At 42.0% G+C, this 16,280-nt stretch overlaps 1 protein-coding gene across 1 annotated transcript in view; it reads right to left on the reverse strand.

Moving 5' to 3' along the window:
* Positions 1–638: 638 nt before the first annotated feature.
* exoc4 (exocyst complex component 4) overlaps positions 639–16,280 on the reverse strand; it is a 192,590-nt gene continuing 176,948 nt past the window's right edge. Inside the window, 1 exon segment of the mRNA XM_072672901.1 lies at positions 639–3,608. Within this exon segment, the coding sequence (XP_072529002.1) occupies positions 3,371–3,608 (238 nt within the window). The 3' untranslated portion in view covers positions 639–3,370.

Below are 16,280 nucleotides of genomic sequence, written 5' to 3' on the forward strand. Positions count from 1 at the left end.
AGAGTTCCCATGAATGGCTACCAAATGCAAATTCAGCACTTGCAATCAACTCCAGAACTTTCACCTCTTCAATTTGTCATAAAATAATAAGGGAACAGCCTGGCTGCACCTAGCCATTAAACCTCTTATCAGTCAACCGTCCAATTACTTTTAAGCATGTAAAAATGGAACAACTGTGTAAAAAGACAAAAACAACCACATTCACCATCTGTGTTGGAAACAGAGGAATATAGACTCTGCCTTTGAGCAAAAACACCCACAGTGGACAGTGAGCATATACCTGCCCAGAGCACTAGGCAGCCTTCGCTGTGACTCCTGGGGAGCAGAGAGGGTTAAGAACCTTGCTGAAGGGCCCATGAGTGGAAACTAAGCGAACCCAGGTATTGAACCCACAGCCTTGTCATCAATAACCCAGTATGCCACTAATTCCTAATGGTTATTGCACTTTTCGGTTAACTCCCTTGTGTGAAAGCTGAAATTCTGCACTTCAAACACATCTTGATTGCTCCCTTTTAAGATGTTGTAACACTGTCCAAATACTTACAAACAGACCTGACTGTAGGTACAATGTGTATATATTTATACATTCATTTAAACCATTAATTTGAACCAAAAGACCACAGCATCATGGCAAAGACTGTAGTTTAATTCCATTTATTAACGTTTCAACATTATTGTACATTGGCAGATTTCCAAATGTGCAGATTTGCTCACAACATTGTCAAAAGGAAACTTTGAGAAAGGTCTAAGGCCGTTCAAATTTCAAAACCCACTTAACGAATTTTCTTCTAAACTTCCAAACAACAGACGAGAAAAAAAAAAAAAAGCCTGGGAGTAACAGTATAGTACGAGCTGGCCAGACTCCACTCAAATGTGGTTTGTTGTCTTTCAATTTCCTCCTTAACACAGTCTGCAACGGCGCTACCTTGCTGTGAATGTTTTCAACACAACACTATGCAAATGCTCTTAACTAGCGCTCACTGGCGTTTCATCCATCGGCGGTGGATTCGTACTGGATCGTTTCCAATATGTGGTTCCAAGCTCAGTTTGATCCCATCTTCATTAAAACTGAGGCATTTCGCTCCAGCTGTGAGCGAAGTTTGCATTCGCACCAACTTGGCAAAATGATATTTGTCTTCTTTTAGGGAGACGTGAGCTCAGAGTCCATTACAGATACAGACGCTTTCCTCTGGCTAACAGAGCTAACTACCCAGAATACACTGCCCAGCCCGAAACATTATGCCCACTCACAAATGAGGCGAATGACATTGGTTAACTTGTAACAACGGGGTCAGGCTTGTCGGGGTCAGGGATATGTGTTAGATGGTAGCTGAACAATCAGTTCTTGTAGATGATGTGGTGGATGTGGGAGAAGTGGGCAGGTGTGAAGACTTCTGAAGGGTCTAATCGTTATGGTCGGCTGACTGAGTCTGAGCATCTTCAAAAAAGAAACTTGTTGGGTGCTCAAACTGAGCTGTTTTGGTGGCATGTGCAGATGACCAACAGCATATTAGACAAGTGGTCATACTGTCTTGGCTCACCAGTGTTTAGGAAAACAAAAGAAGTGCAGCAGGAAATCTTGCAGTACTGTGACATTTAAACACAGTCACGTGCAAGACATGCCAACCTCTCTGTGACACAAGTATAATGTATACAATTAAAACAAGAAAATAGGGGAAAAAAAGAGATATGATCAAAAAAATGGGGGGAAAAAATATTGAAGCACATTATTAGGTCGACTCATACAGCAATATTTTAGCAAGCTACATATGCCTGCCAATCTACTGCTTCTACACCTCTAGCACTCTTCCTTTTTTGTCATCCACAAAATAAGCCTAAAGGCATGATGGTGAGGTCACACGCATCTGGCTTAACAAATACGCAGACAGTCAGGAGCCCTTCTGCACAGCCTCTACGGGCGGTACGTTCGGCAACATTTCTGCAACGTTCGCACAACCGCTTCACTCTCCTTGTGTGAGATTCAAATTAGACTGGAATATTAAAGATGTTTTCTCCGCGTTAATACCTTCGGCGGCCCAGAGGCCGATATTGATTCTTGACGCTGAGTCATAATGATGGATTGTTGTGCCGGCTTCAGGGAGCGCCGTTGCCTGGTGCCGGCGTTCTGTATCGACAGGGCTTTCTCTCTCCCCCTCTTGTTAAGTACTTTTCTTCGGAGTTAATGAACTAAAAACACCAAGGGACAAGAAAGAATGAATGATTTGTGGTTTCCTGCGCGTGCCCGTGTGCGAGTGAGTGAATAAGAGACAGATTTGCCGCCTTCAGCATGCGGGACTTAAGAGAGAGAGCCAAAATAAAGTTTTAATAGCTGTGGTTGGAGGCCAGAGATCACTTCCCCACCAATTAGACCCCGAAACGCACTCCTGTAGGTTATGCATGCTCACTAAGCCTACAAAGCAGAGGTAGCTTCACGGCAACGGACCGTGTTAAGGAGTGTGGCGGGATCGATCCCCACTTCTTTCGTAAATCAACCACAGTGTACGCGACGAGGGACAACGCAACACGAAGACGGAAGGGAGGGAATAAAAAGCCGCTTGAAAGAGCGTGGCCGTTTTCCATTTCCTTTCCTGAGGGAGCAAAACAAATCAACAAAAGCAGAAGGAGCCCGTTCTTTTGGGCCGATAATAATTCCAGTGTTCTAATCTGGCATCTGTTATTCCGGGCACAAGCTGTGGGCTGGGAGATTCCATAATTGAGAGCAACGGTTTTATATTATAGGAAAATGAGATGACAGTGTCCCCGAGCCACGCGCCTAGAATCCATCTGCTTATTCCGCAAGGTGAGGCCGGGGCTGGCGGGACATGCTTGAAGGAATTATTTCATTAAAAGAGTTGCTTTTATATATATATATATGTGTGTGTGTGTGTGTGTGTGCTTAAAGGTGTATGTATGTAGACAGTATGTGTGCAAAGCAGTCGAGCTGAAAGACTTACACTTTCACTTTGCCCGCTAAACGTCCCTCACCACACCAACAGCATCCTCTGCTCAATTTAGTGTGAATTATAAGATAAAAAAAATCTAATCAAAATCAGAAACCGAATTAGCAATTCAAATGTACATGTTTTACATCTGCAAAGCACTTCATCAGTCAACATAATGAAACATTGAAATACTGACTGGACTTTGCAGGACACAACTAACAGCAGCAGTGAATGCACTGTTGTAATGCATAAAGGATGCCCAGCTCCTGTCCTGGAAGGCCCTTTCTCCAGCACAGTTGGGTGATTCCCCAACCATGTTTAGTTGAGGATTTGAGCAGGAAAATCAACAAACTGTGCAGGACTTCAGCCTTCCGGGACCAGAATTGGATACTTTTAGTGTGGAGTGTGTATGGGGAGGTGGCTGGGGTCTACACGGTGGTGATTTTCTTGTCCTTGGTGGCCTGTTTGATGGCCGCCTGCTCGCAGATGATCTCTTTCAGGCGCTGTAAGCGCATGTTCTGCACCGTTAGGTCCCCCACGCCCGTCTGGCTGCGATGCAGCAGGCTTAGAGCGTTGATGTACTCCAGCTCGGTGTATCGCACGCCCTGATCCACCACCAGGTTCAGCAACTCATCAGCTGTGTTATACAGCATCTCGTAGTACTGCCTGCAGCGACAGGAAGGAGGACACTTTAGTGGAACATGCAGACAGGTACAGGTAGGAACAGGTAGCCTTGTCAAGATAATTACGTTATTCAACTTATTGTACAATATATGAACGTGACCTCAATATTTTGCGCTGACCTCCATATTGCTCATTGTGTTCACTTGGGTGTTTGCTTGCATAAAACTGAACATCACCAATATTTTAGCCAGTGCATCAATGCACCAGTAACGACCCCTTTATACGACAGAGCACATTACGACAGGTGAAGTTATTGGAGGTTAGTAGATGTCTTTATAATAATAATAATAATAATAATAATAATAATAACAAACAGTATTTAAAGATATGCTACAAACCTTTGACAGGCAAAACAAATTGTTAATTGAAGGTTAATTGCTCTTTTAAATAGTGTAATTGCATTATGATGATGTTATATTATAAATATATGAGGAGCATAAAAAGGTTTTAAACGACTAAAATTGTTTATCACAGTTTTTCCCAGGACAATCTATCGTCCAAGAAAAAAATATAGTTGAGACAGGCTTAGTTACACATTGTTCAGGTTGGTTAAACGCTTGTTTACTGTCTCATTTGAGACACAGATTCTGTATTGGACTGAGTTCTTGCCCTGGCCTTTGGAGAACATCCCCCTTATGCGTGTTCAGCCACTCCTGTGCTATTTGGACTTGTGCTCAGAACTACTGTCCTGCTTAGAGCTGAGGTTTCCTCTTTGCTTTTTTAGCAGACTAAAGCAGATTGTCTTGCAGCATTTCCATCAATCTGTGCTTCAAATCTAATAAGATGTCCAGTCCCCACTGAAGAAAAACATGCCCACCATAATATGCGGCAACCTCCATGCTTCACCTGTTAGTTGTTTGAGCGTTGTTGTACCTCTAAAACTGCAGTTCTGATTTGCTTGGAATGCTCTTCAGTCTTGATTTTACAGTTTTCTTTGAGATTCACGATCTGACCACTACTTGAATTAAGGGGTATTTTGTCCAGCAAAGGCGAGCTTTTACAATGATCCTCAGAGCGCAGTTCTAAGCCAATTGTTCTCCTTGGGCATCTGTGTAAACTTATGCAAACTTTTTTCAGTTATGTTCTGATACTCTGTTTTTATATTAATAATAATTTTACATACAATAATACTAAATTAATAATTTTGGGGTCAGACTTTTACAATAAAATATATAACAGAACAAAACAGTGCTGTATTACCTATGTCACATCATGACTTTGAAGGGGTTAAACACTTCTGCAAGCCACTGTATACCATCATACAGCGTTCATGCATTAAGTTAACAGCATATAATAAAGCTGTTCCCAACACAGTTCCACAGTCCCACTTCTCAAGCTCTTAATGGTGATTGTGTTCAGCTGCATTTCACAGCCCTCAACCCACTCGATCACATTTTTTGATAAGGTTCTCCACCAAAATAGAAGTGATAAAGCTTTTCAAACACAAAGTGGTCAGTATAAATCAGTCTATAAACAATATGTGCATCTGAGCAATTAATATAACATCAAAGACGTACTACCTTTGCTTTGCAAGTGCTGCATAACAGTGATTCATAGACAAAATATGCTGCATTTTAGTTCATACACACACACACGCACTATATCAGCTGCTAGGTACATGGTGACATGTATTTGGCTTATGTTACCTGTCTTCTGATGTCCGAGTTCTCCAACAGAAGTTCAAGAAAAACACACACACACACACATATATATATATATATATATATATATATATATATATATTCTACTCCCAGATGTCAATGTAAACACTCACTACATTCACATACACTCGCCACACACACAATTTTACAACTTCTATTTTTGCCAAAGAAGCACAACCGCAGCTGGTGTGATAAAAGCTCAGTATTGAGGATGTCCTGTGCCCCATCAGAACGTATAGTGTCGACTCCTCGTTTGAAGCCCCAGCACCTAACCCCCCCACCACCCCTTTCCTCCTCCATCTCTCTCTTTGGCCCAGAATGTTGCTGCTCCCTCTGAACTTGCAAAGCCCACAGAAAAGACCTGAGCCAGCAGGAATCTCTTACTCTCTAACTCCTCTATCAGGCAGACACACTCTCCCAGGTATTGAGGCTTGTGACTGCACTCTCAATGAGGTGCAGTGTACGTTTTAATGCAGCCTCTCGCTCCTGCTTCCCAATCTCCAGCTTTCTCCCCTGTGATGTACCCACCGTGACCTTCAAAGTCAAGGCAGAAGGCTATCACGAGAGTTTTCAAGGTGACAAAATGGCAGCGATGTGTGCTGAGTTGGTAGGGCTGCGTGATATATATTACCTGTAAGTTGCTATCGCAATACTGACCTTTGCAATACTGATTTCGCCACAAGGTCACACTATGCCAATGAACAGAAGAGTAAATCAGAGTGTTCATATTCATCTTATTTTGTCCATGTCCACTTTGAAGAGCTTGTTACTTCTGCTTTAGTGTAGAATTTCCAGGCAGTTTGTGTGTTTGTGGTTGTACCGTATTCAAAAAGTGAATGCAGTCAGAAATTGGCTACCGCTATGGACACTGATCATAGTTGGGTATGCTGGCTCAACATTCCACAGGCTTTTTAACATTATTGTACAGAGCATAGCTAGCTTTCCAACACAACACAAGGCGACTGGAAATTTGCGAGGCACCACATCCAAAGAAGTTGCTGAATTTAAAATCCACCCAAATGTCCATGCATTTGCTATTACTGTTTTATGGAGGGGAATCTCATTATGAAGTTCTGGTAAAGTGGGCGCATCGGGTGCTTGTGAGGCTGTCAGGTAAGTCGTCAGCCCAAGAGCTGACCTAAGAGCCTACACGTCTGCTTCACTGGAGCTTCATAACCGTGCCATTTCTCTGGGTAAGGATGGTCGGGTGTTGGTTTGCCTTCCACAAAATGGTAAGAGCAAACTTATGGACGTTTTTGTGGAAGGTTGAGATTTAGCACCTTCAACCGCATTTAGACGCAGGTCCTCTTCTTTGGAAAGCATTGGAAAGTTGTATGGATATTATATAATTTTCCCCCATTTTTTGATAGTTAATTACCCATCTACTTGTTAGTATCGTTAGTATTATCACATGTAATGCTTCCAACAGTATGAGGGTGAGGACACTCAAATGCCTCCTCCGACACATGTGCAACCAGCCACCTGCTCTTTTCGAACTGCCCATGCCACATCTCTGGGCAACCAACACAATCTGAAGAAAGCGGCAGGTACCCAGAGATCTAATGCACTGGCTGGCAGACACAGCATTACACTGGGGTGATATGAGGAGAGAGAAAGGACCTGGGGTCATAATGGCAGCATCTTACTTTGCTGGACTACTCAGAGCTCTTTTTATATGTTGGTTATGGCTATGGTTGTAATCTATATCAATAGATCCCCATCACACCGGATGTTCTACACAAAATAAACATAGATGCCTTCCCCATTGTTTAATGGAAAATAATCAAAGAGATAAATATCTTTGGTCAAATGGAGATTTTAAACATCTTAAATCGCTGCTAACAATATAACCACCACAGGGTCTTCATTGCTGTAAAATGTGCACTAACCACTTCCAGGCAAAAGATCTGCAGTGTGGGTTAGCTAGCAATACAAAAGAATTTTGCCTTGTGATCCAAGGACAAAAGAGAGGGGAGGAGTGAAAGTATGTACACACATTACACATCCTAGAGGGGGGGAAAGGGCTGTCTACTGATTATTCATCTATTGTAATAGGGTTCGTGCCTTGGTCCAAAACAGCCTGTTGCAGGCTGCTTTGGACACCGAGGAAGAAATAAAAGGATCCTGGGGGCAACAGATTGCAGTAAATCATGTATGTTATTGTGGATTTTCAGAGAGAGCTTTGGTGGCTGCCTATTTTCTCTATCCAGTAATGTCCTTGGGTGTAAAGAATTAGTATTGTGCAAAATCCCTTTATCTGAGAATGGGTTCTTTCATAATAAATCCCCCTTTTGTTCGCCCTGAATGTGGGGTCATGCATTGAAGGGAGTGGTGCAAAAGACAGTAAAGGACTTCTGGCCAACCCTGCCTTACTGCATTATGCTCTCAGGGCACCAACACTGACTGCACTGGTTAGACTAGCAAGGTTATAGTGTTACACAAACTGGAAGGAGGCACCGACTTCATTTGCTGCAAGGAGAAACACATCAACACTCAAACAGAATCATATATAGATACAGACAGAATACAGAAAAGCAAATTATCAGAGCAACACTACCAGTACTGGAACACCTGGAAAAGATGTAGATGCCTTGTTTGTAGGACACCAGATGTTAATATACCAGTTGAATTAATTTAAACTGAACTGAACATACAGCTATATACAACCATTTAGGTACCCTTGGAAACGGACATTTCATTGCGTGTTTTAAGTAAAACAGTTTACACACAGATACAGATATGGATGGAGCCTGTCAACACTCATTCATATGCATTCGTTTTGTCTGTATTTGGTATTACAGTAACTAAGATTGTAAAGAATTAGACGCTGCTACAAAAAGAATCTGCAAGCTGGGACTATGGATGTTTCATCTGAAGCTAAATAGACGGTGTAAAAGGTGCTGTGGACCCTGGTCCTTCTGACCAAAGGACCAAGATTTGGTCTTGATCTGGACAATGAACAACGGTTTGGTTCTTGTACTTGCTCATGTGCTTTCTGTATAACACAGGTTACAATGCAGTTATCTGTTCTCTCTGGCAAAGTACTGACTAAGCAGGATGTTCAAACTTTTGCCCATGACCATTACTAGTATTTTTGCATTGGAAAAATGTATGTGAAATTAGTGGTGCACAAACACACAGGTCCTTTCCTCTCCTATACATTTAAAGTGGACGGTGGATTTTAGCACCAGTGTAACTGCAGTAGCTGCAGGACAGAGATTGGGCAGCTCCATTAACCTCCATTCATCTCCGACACGGGGTAAAAACACCACCATTTATAATCTCTTTGGCGGAGCCGTGTCCTGGTAACCCCTCTGATACCAAAGCGTAAATGCACTACACCCGTCCTGTCCACGCAGCGCAACTTTGAACAAAGTGTGTCAAGATGGGATGCTAGGAGAGAGGAGATTCATGCACTACAGGGAGGGTAACAGCGTAACATGAACACGGATGCTGGGATGATTAGGAGATCTGTTAAGGGTTAAGTCTCTCTTCAGATGTTACTAAATGCATGCATGCACTGGTTAGCGACTGTTGGTGTTCCCTGCCAACATGAACACACTTCATTTACCAGCCACTTTAAAACCATTTACCAAAACAGCAGTGAGTTGTTAATCAGATTCAATCTCAGTGGCTTTTTAGCCCCCCACCCTCCCTACTATTTCCCATTAGGAGAAGATAATGAACAACTAACACTACATCACTACATTCAACACTCTAATACACTCACTCACACACACACACACACACACACACACACACACACACACACACACACGTGCGTGTGTGCATGCGTGTGCGTGCACTCACCCACAAACACTCACTTTGTCCTCCACCAGCCTGACACCTGCGAGTGTGTTCTCTGTGTGTCATTAAGTTTTAATTAGCCCGTGTCTCTGTGTGCAGTCCTGTATACAGAGGGTATTAAGCAAATTTATGACGCATGCGGTGGAGGACGCGGGGAGATGTATGCTGCTGCGAAAGGAAAGAAGAGGGGACGGGAGGGAGAGGGGAGAAAAAAAAAAAATTGGAATCAGCACAATTCATTTCCTCTAATTTCCAGCATGTACAATATTAAAACCATTAAGGGCTGCTTCTGTCAGCGCGTTCTCAACAACACATTATTTAACGGCCAAGAAGGAGGGAGGGGGGCAGGGATGACAGAAGAGGACGAGATTGAGAGAGAGACAGATGCCCTGAATGATCGTCTCCATCTAGCAGAACGCACAGGCTTGTCACCACGGTAACAAATGCAAACGCAAGTTCCCCGCATGCTGCCACCCTCTGCTTGCTCTGCCTTCTCAGTAATAGGAAAATTCTGAAGCTTCGCCTACCTTTCCTCAAAACGACAATAGGAAACGCTTTACTGCGAAGTGCAGCCTAGGGAACAGTCTCAAGGTTAGAGCAACAGTTCAGTTCCGAATCAATCTCCCGCTCACCCCAAATGAAGCCAGTCAGCCAAGGATATTTACAGTCTAAAGCTAACAAGGCCTAGAAGCTGATGACCAACAATTTGCATCTGCATGCTTACATCGTTGAGTTGATAACGAGGACTTCGAGGAAGATGTAAACAAAGGTATTCAAAATGGTGTGAAAAGCTCTAGAGAAACATTCACACAGTCACAATTATTTGCAGTCGTGGTGACAGGAAGCAGACAGTGGAACCATTTATTACCTATGAAAGAAACTTTTTTTAACTTAATTATGAATACACTGGCACAGTGGCTCTGGATGGAGGAGCTGATCCAGGCAGTTTTAATGGATCACATATAGTTTTTTAAGATTTCATTTTTTTTTTAGGTTTGCTGTAGTGAGTGCCATCTCTAGGCGCCATTAACAGACATGATCCTCAGCTGCTGCAGACAAATGTCTCTCTTTTTTAAAAACTACACTAGACATTTTTTTTCCGATGAGCAAAACAAAACAGCATTATTTTAACTGATAAGTGTGGTGATGTTAGCAGTTAGCAGCCCAAAACAAAAAAGGTAAAGTTGGCTTCTAAATCTAGCTCTAAAGTCCACCTTAAATAGCTCCACAATTACATTGTGTACATTCCTGAAACCTGAATTCTGCCCAAACTTATGTCTGTGTTTATGTATAACAGTTGGTAATACCGTGTCAGCAACCAATTACTTGCCAGAATCAGACAGAACAGCCTTGCTTACAGGGTTTCAAATTCTGTATGATGCACTGTTGTCTATAAAACAGATGGACGACAGTCAAGGTACTATATAACTGTATGTCCATTCCTATAGATAGGCATGTTAGGTATACTAACTTTGTAGTTTCAGTGCAAAACAACTTTCCTGTCTTTTCTTCTTCTTCTTTTTTTTTTTGGCTGAAGCATCACTTTAATATTTACGGGAACGAAGCCGAGCTAATCTGCTTTACTTGAAAAAGCAACTAAAGCTGCAGGATGCCAGGTAGACACATCCTCACTAATGTTGGAGTGTTGCTTACTCATACATTTAAGGACACAGAAGAGTGACGCAGTGATGCTCCAACATGGCTCCCGGCATGGGGATTTAAGGCTGATGAAGAGTGCCAAAGATGAAATTGGAAAAGGGATTGATAATAGAGGAAAGATGTGTATCGACCTGTTTTCTTAGTTATTACTGCAGTAAAGGAAGGAGGAAAAAATACACAAGTTATGAAAAGCTTGCCTCAAAACACACACACACATATACACATTCACATATACATACACACACACACACACACACACACACACACACACACACACACACACACACACACACACACACACACACACGTGTGAAGGCAGACACACACACAACACATCACTGTGCTGTCAGGCACAGCTGCTGTTCCGTTTTGTAGTTATCAGGTGTGCTGGGGAGCTGTGGTGTGTAAACAGACTGGGCCATCACCCTGACACGGCAGCTAAGAGCTGTTTTCCGGAAGGCTCCTCTGGCACATTTGCCAGACAGACGTTTTTGGGAGCTGTGACCTCTGCCCTCTGCCGCCAGTCATGGAAATACAAGGTTTATTCCGGCTGGGCAATATCTAACTGCAGGTAACAGAGATTCTAACACTACAAGTGGGCATCAGGAATATATATATATATATATATATACACACACACACATACACATACATATACACACATACATATACACACAGTGCAGGCTATATAAAAACAACATTTGAATCTGGGTGCTGTCCTCATAGACACAGTATTAATACTTTTTTAATCACACAACAACTGGTTTGACTAACGAATACTTCTTTATGGTCAGGTGTGCTTACAAGATTTTTTCTGAAGATTCTCCACTAGGGGACTCACTTCATCCCTAAAATAGTGGAAACCCACACCAGGAGGATCTCGCTAATACGCATCCTGCAATGTTCCTACATTCAAACTGAAAACTGACTGACAGAGTATTTTTACTGCATCTCACACACATATGACTCTGGTTCCGCAGCATTATGCAGTTTCCATGAGAGGTCCCGTGCAGCTCCACCAAAGTTACATAGCATTGTAGAGTGGCAATGACAGAAACTCCCTGTTACACATCTGTGTATCATCAAAATTATTTTTTAGACATTTATTTAAAATAGATAGAATAGCTACATTTTTGTTGATTAAAACTAAATGTATTTACATGAACCTACATTAAAGGCTAAGAAAGTTTGATAACTTCATGTGAAGTTATCATTTTGGCCACATCACAGTTTTTAGCATTATAAAAATACTTATACTAATACTTAGTAATACACTGAGGATTTTTTACAGTAAATACTGCTGTATGATCCAATGTATTGACACGTTCATGACATGACTGGCTCTGCAAATGTATTCATTTCTCCAGTTCTCTCTCTTTCTGGCATTAAAAATGACTTAAATAGTTTTTTAGTAGCAATTAGCAATATAATTACCTGCAGGATGCATTTTAGTTTTAATTCAAACAGAACAGTAGTGTGTGAATAACCCTAATGCGGGGCACTTTTGCATTGAATGGTTCCTATTTAAAATTTTAATTTTTATCACATGCCATCACAGCTTTGGTTAACCCATAGGTTTATTGACTTTCATTTATTTCAGGTAGACCTATCCCAAAAAAAGCTTAGGTGTCCCACATTAAGGCAAAAAAGCTTTGTTGCTGTTCAGTTAAGCCATTTGTATTGTCTGATGGGTACTTAATTCTTTGTCCAAATAACAAGTAGATCACTGAAAATATTTATAATATTGATGACGGCTGTAAAATACATGTTTTATTTTTTAAGTTTTGATCAAAATTAATGTGAAGTACAAAAAAAATCCCCATCCATTTTCGTCCTGATATCATAGCTTAGCCTCGTTTTCTCTGAGAGTAAGAATCAGGACATATTTCTCTGAAAATGTCCAACATACACACAACATTTCAAGGTCCACATGAGAACTTTAATTAAACCTCACTCGCTTGCATGCGTCATACTTGGATTCCAGTAAATTTTCATTTCCGCAATTTCATAGTTATATCCTTGAGCATCCTGTGCCAAACCGAGACTCCACTTACAACAACCATAACTTATCCTCACTCCACCCACCATTTGTGACTTCTTCCTCAAGTGGCCCACTTTTTTTGCAGCCTCATGGCTGAACATCCTCCAAATGCCCACAGCAGAGTGTTCCCTCAAACTAACCCACCAAAGCCTGCATCCCCAGGCTACTGAAGCAGCGCAGATCCCCCCCCTCCTCCAACCATCCTTACACCACCCCCTTCTTCTCACACCGCAGGGGCAAGTCTGCAGGAAAAAAGGAGGGAAAAAAAGTGCTGCCACCGACAGAATGGTAATGTGGTGTGGCGAGAGTGAATAGCTGATAATGCTGCGCAAAAGCATGAGATAGAGAAGACGACGCTCCTCTTCCTCATTGATCTGTAGCCTTCACTTCACCCTTGGGGGCAGCACAGCATGTCAATATGGATGAGAGTATGTGTGTGTGTTGGGTGGGGGTCTAACTTGCCATACTGCGCGCGAAGCTGTCCTAAGATCAGCAGGAAAAGGGTTTGTTCAGTATTCAGTAGAACATTCTACAATGTGAATTGACCTATCCATGTTCAGCGCACCAACGTGTTCTTTTATAGTTTTATAGAGAATAGACAAATGTCAGAGTACTGGGGGGAAAAAAAATCTTTCCACTTGTCCTCTAGTGGCCATTCGCCAGAGTAATGGAAATTGACTAGTTGAATATTCCTTTACTGGCTTAAATCTGCCAGGAATGTTCACACTGCACATAGGAAAGCAGATCGGTGTGTAGAATCACTGCTTTCTGTGTGCTAGTTTTGTGTGTGTTTCTTTTGTGTGTTAAATATGGACAAAGCGTACATGCTTGTTGGATACACTATGTTTTTAACTATGAGCTCATTCAGAGAGCAGTTCAGAGGAGTTCTTAATAAAGTGTTTTCTTTTTTGGAATTGGGCATTATTAGATCATATTCATTACATATGAAGTTACCGCTGTGCGATATGACCTAAAATCAGTAATACTATTAATTGTATTAATTCCACAGAATGCTCATTTAAGCTTATTTAAACAATAGCTGCGAGCAATCAGGAGAAGAGGAGAGGTGGCCATTAAGGTCTGCTGAAAGCAATGCTTTACCCCCAAAATGATAACACTGCACCCTTTGGTGATAAAAATGCCTAATTCCAGGTGTAGACTAGAGGAGTATAAAGCCCCCCCGCAGCTTTGAGCTGTGGAGCAGTGGAACTGAGTTCTCTGGAATGATGGTGCTGCATCCAATACGTGTTGGGATGTTGAGAATGAGGTGGAGTGGTGATCATCCAACATCCAACCTCACTAGCGCTCCTGTTGCTTGATGCAGTCAGATCCCCACAGAAGGATAAAAAAAAAGCATACACTATTTTTAATATTCTTGTTTTCAGAGGCAACAATGAAAGAACAGGTGTCCCATTACTTTTGTCCATTTTGTCTTATCTTTTTTCATATTTCTCCCTCCATCTATCTCTCAACTTTAACTCTCTCCTCTCACTCTTTCTGGCTCTAATGCTCTCTCTCTCTCTCATGCTCATTTCCTCTCGCTCTTTCCATTTGCCTCGTATCCCTGTCTCCCTTCTCTGTTTGTCATTGTTTCTCTCTCTGTCTTAATTAATATTTATTTTTTTTACTTTGATTATGATTAATACATTTTTTTATTTTTTTTTTTACTTTTTTTTACTTTGATTATGATTAATAAACAATTATGTAAGCTGTTTGAGTTGCTCAATTGCCTCAGTATTTGAGTTCTCCTCCATGTTGCAGACTGGATGGGGCAAAGTCACATGACTGCACACATGGTAGTATGTTTTTAACAGGACCATATGAATACAATGGGAAAAGTATTAATAGAAATTTTGGTCAGTTTTGATAAATTTTTGATTAACTGCCCTGCTCTATGTCAAGTAAATGCAACACTATTTATAAAGGGAGTTTTTAATAAAGGCAAAGCAGACTCATGGGCCTGTGAAACGAGGTAATGAGACAAGTGTAGAATACAACTCAAAATACTGCTAAAAATACTGCTAATACGTTTGTTTACAGTTGCTACATAACATTGAGTTTCCTGTTTGAAATGCTATGCTAATGGCTCTCAGGTGGAGCAACTGTCTAAGCGTTAGCCCCATCATCGCAAGATTGTGAGTTCAATCCATGGTGATGCTACAGCCATCTGTGACTGGATGTCCCAGACAGCATTACTGACCATCCCTCTAGACTCATCACTCTAGCACAAACTAGCGAGCAGAGACGTCTGTTAGCTGATGGTACAGAAAAGGCACTGAGCACTTTTTTGTTGAGCTGTCCAATGGCACTGTGTCAGCAAGAGACATGGTGGCACTTCACATGCCATGCGAGTTCTTTTTTGGACGGTGTTCTTGTCCACAAGCAGCTACAAAAGAAGTATGCGAGAGTGACTATTTGCTGCAAGAGAGAGATATGGAAAACACAGCGACAGAGTTTGTCCTATCGATTCTTTCACTTTTTTTTGCCTATCTTTGTTCTATTTTTCCTATCTGTCCATCTGCAGTCTTGGTAAAGAATAAAGAGTAAAGGAAAAAAAAAAAACGGAAAACACACACACACAGACGCAGCTTCCCGCCAGATACTGGTGACGTTGATTAGACATTACAGAGATACCTTCAGGACTCTGGGACCGTATGAGGCTCTGAGCAGATGGTGGCAGTTCGTGTATGTGTGTGTTAGCTGCAAAAGGTTTCTATGTTGCGCTCTCCTTCTCTTTCTTTTCCTCTCTCTCCCTCTCTCCAGAGCTTGGGGACCAACACCAGGTCCAAGGTCGTTTTAAGACAAACCGCCTTAATGGCAGATTGATTACAGCACGGCCAAGATTTCAGCCCCCCTCACAATCGTCTCAGCACACACTACACTGTTTGCACACAATTAAAGAGCCATATCTGCTTACTACACCTTTTGACTCTCAAAGTGCATCATCCGCAGTCCCTCATGGTGTATGCATGCGCTCTCCACCACTAGATGTCACTGTTTCCAAAGCCTTCACTCACTCAAAGAGCTGCTGGGCTTTGACTGCCGCAGCTCTCCTCGGCCTGAACTCCAATCGATGGTTATTATTGTGTCCTTGGCCCAGTTGCCCAGAGCAAGCATTCAGACGGGAGTCCAGCCAACGATTCCCCCCACTTCCTCGTGGGTATCTCTCTGTTTCTCTCTGCCTCCTTCCATCCATATATCCTTCTGTCTCTCAATGAGCTGCTCTGTTCCTCACGAGCAGCCGAACAGCTCAACACTGACTCACTTCTTGCTCTCTCACACTTCTTCATTCATTCATTCAAAAAAAACAACAACAATAAACAAACAAATAAAAAAAATACATGACAGGCAAACTAAAAACACACTTGAGATTATGCTGAGTCATGAAAATAAACAGTGTATTCTTTCCTGTCCCCCTCCCACTTGAGTCTGGTAATCGGTCTGAGTATACTGTGCGTCAGTGCGATCGAACCGCCAACATTTCGA

Source organism: Salminus brasiliensis, chromosome 2 (assembly GCF_030463535.1).
Source record: "Salminus brasiliensis chromosome 2, fSalBra1.hap2, whole genome shotgun sequence".
NCBI classification, from domain to species: domain Eukaryota; kingdom Metazoa; phylum Chordata; class Actinopteri; order Characiformes; family Bryconidae; genus Salminus; species Salminus brasiliensis.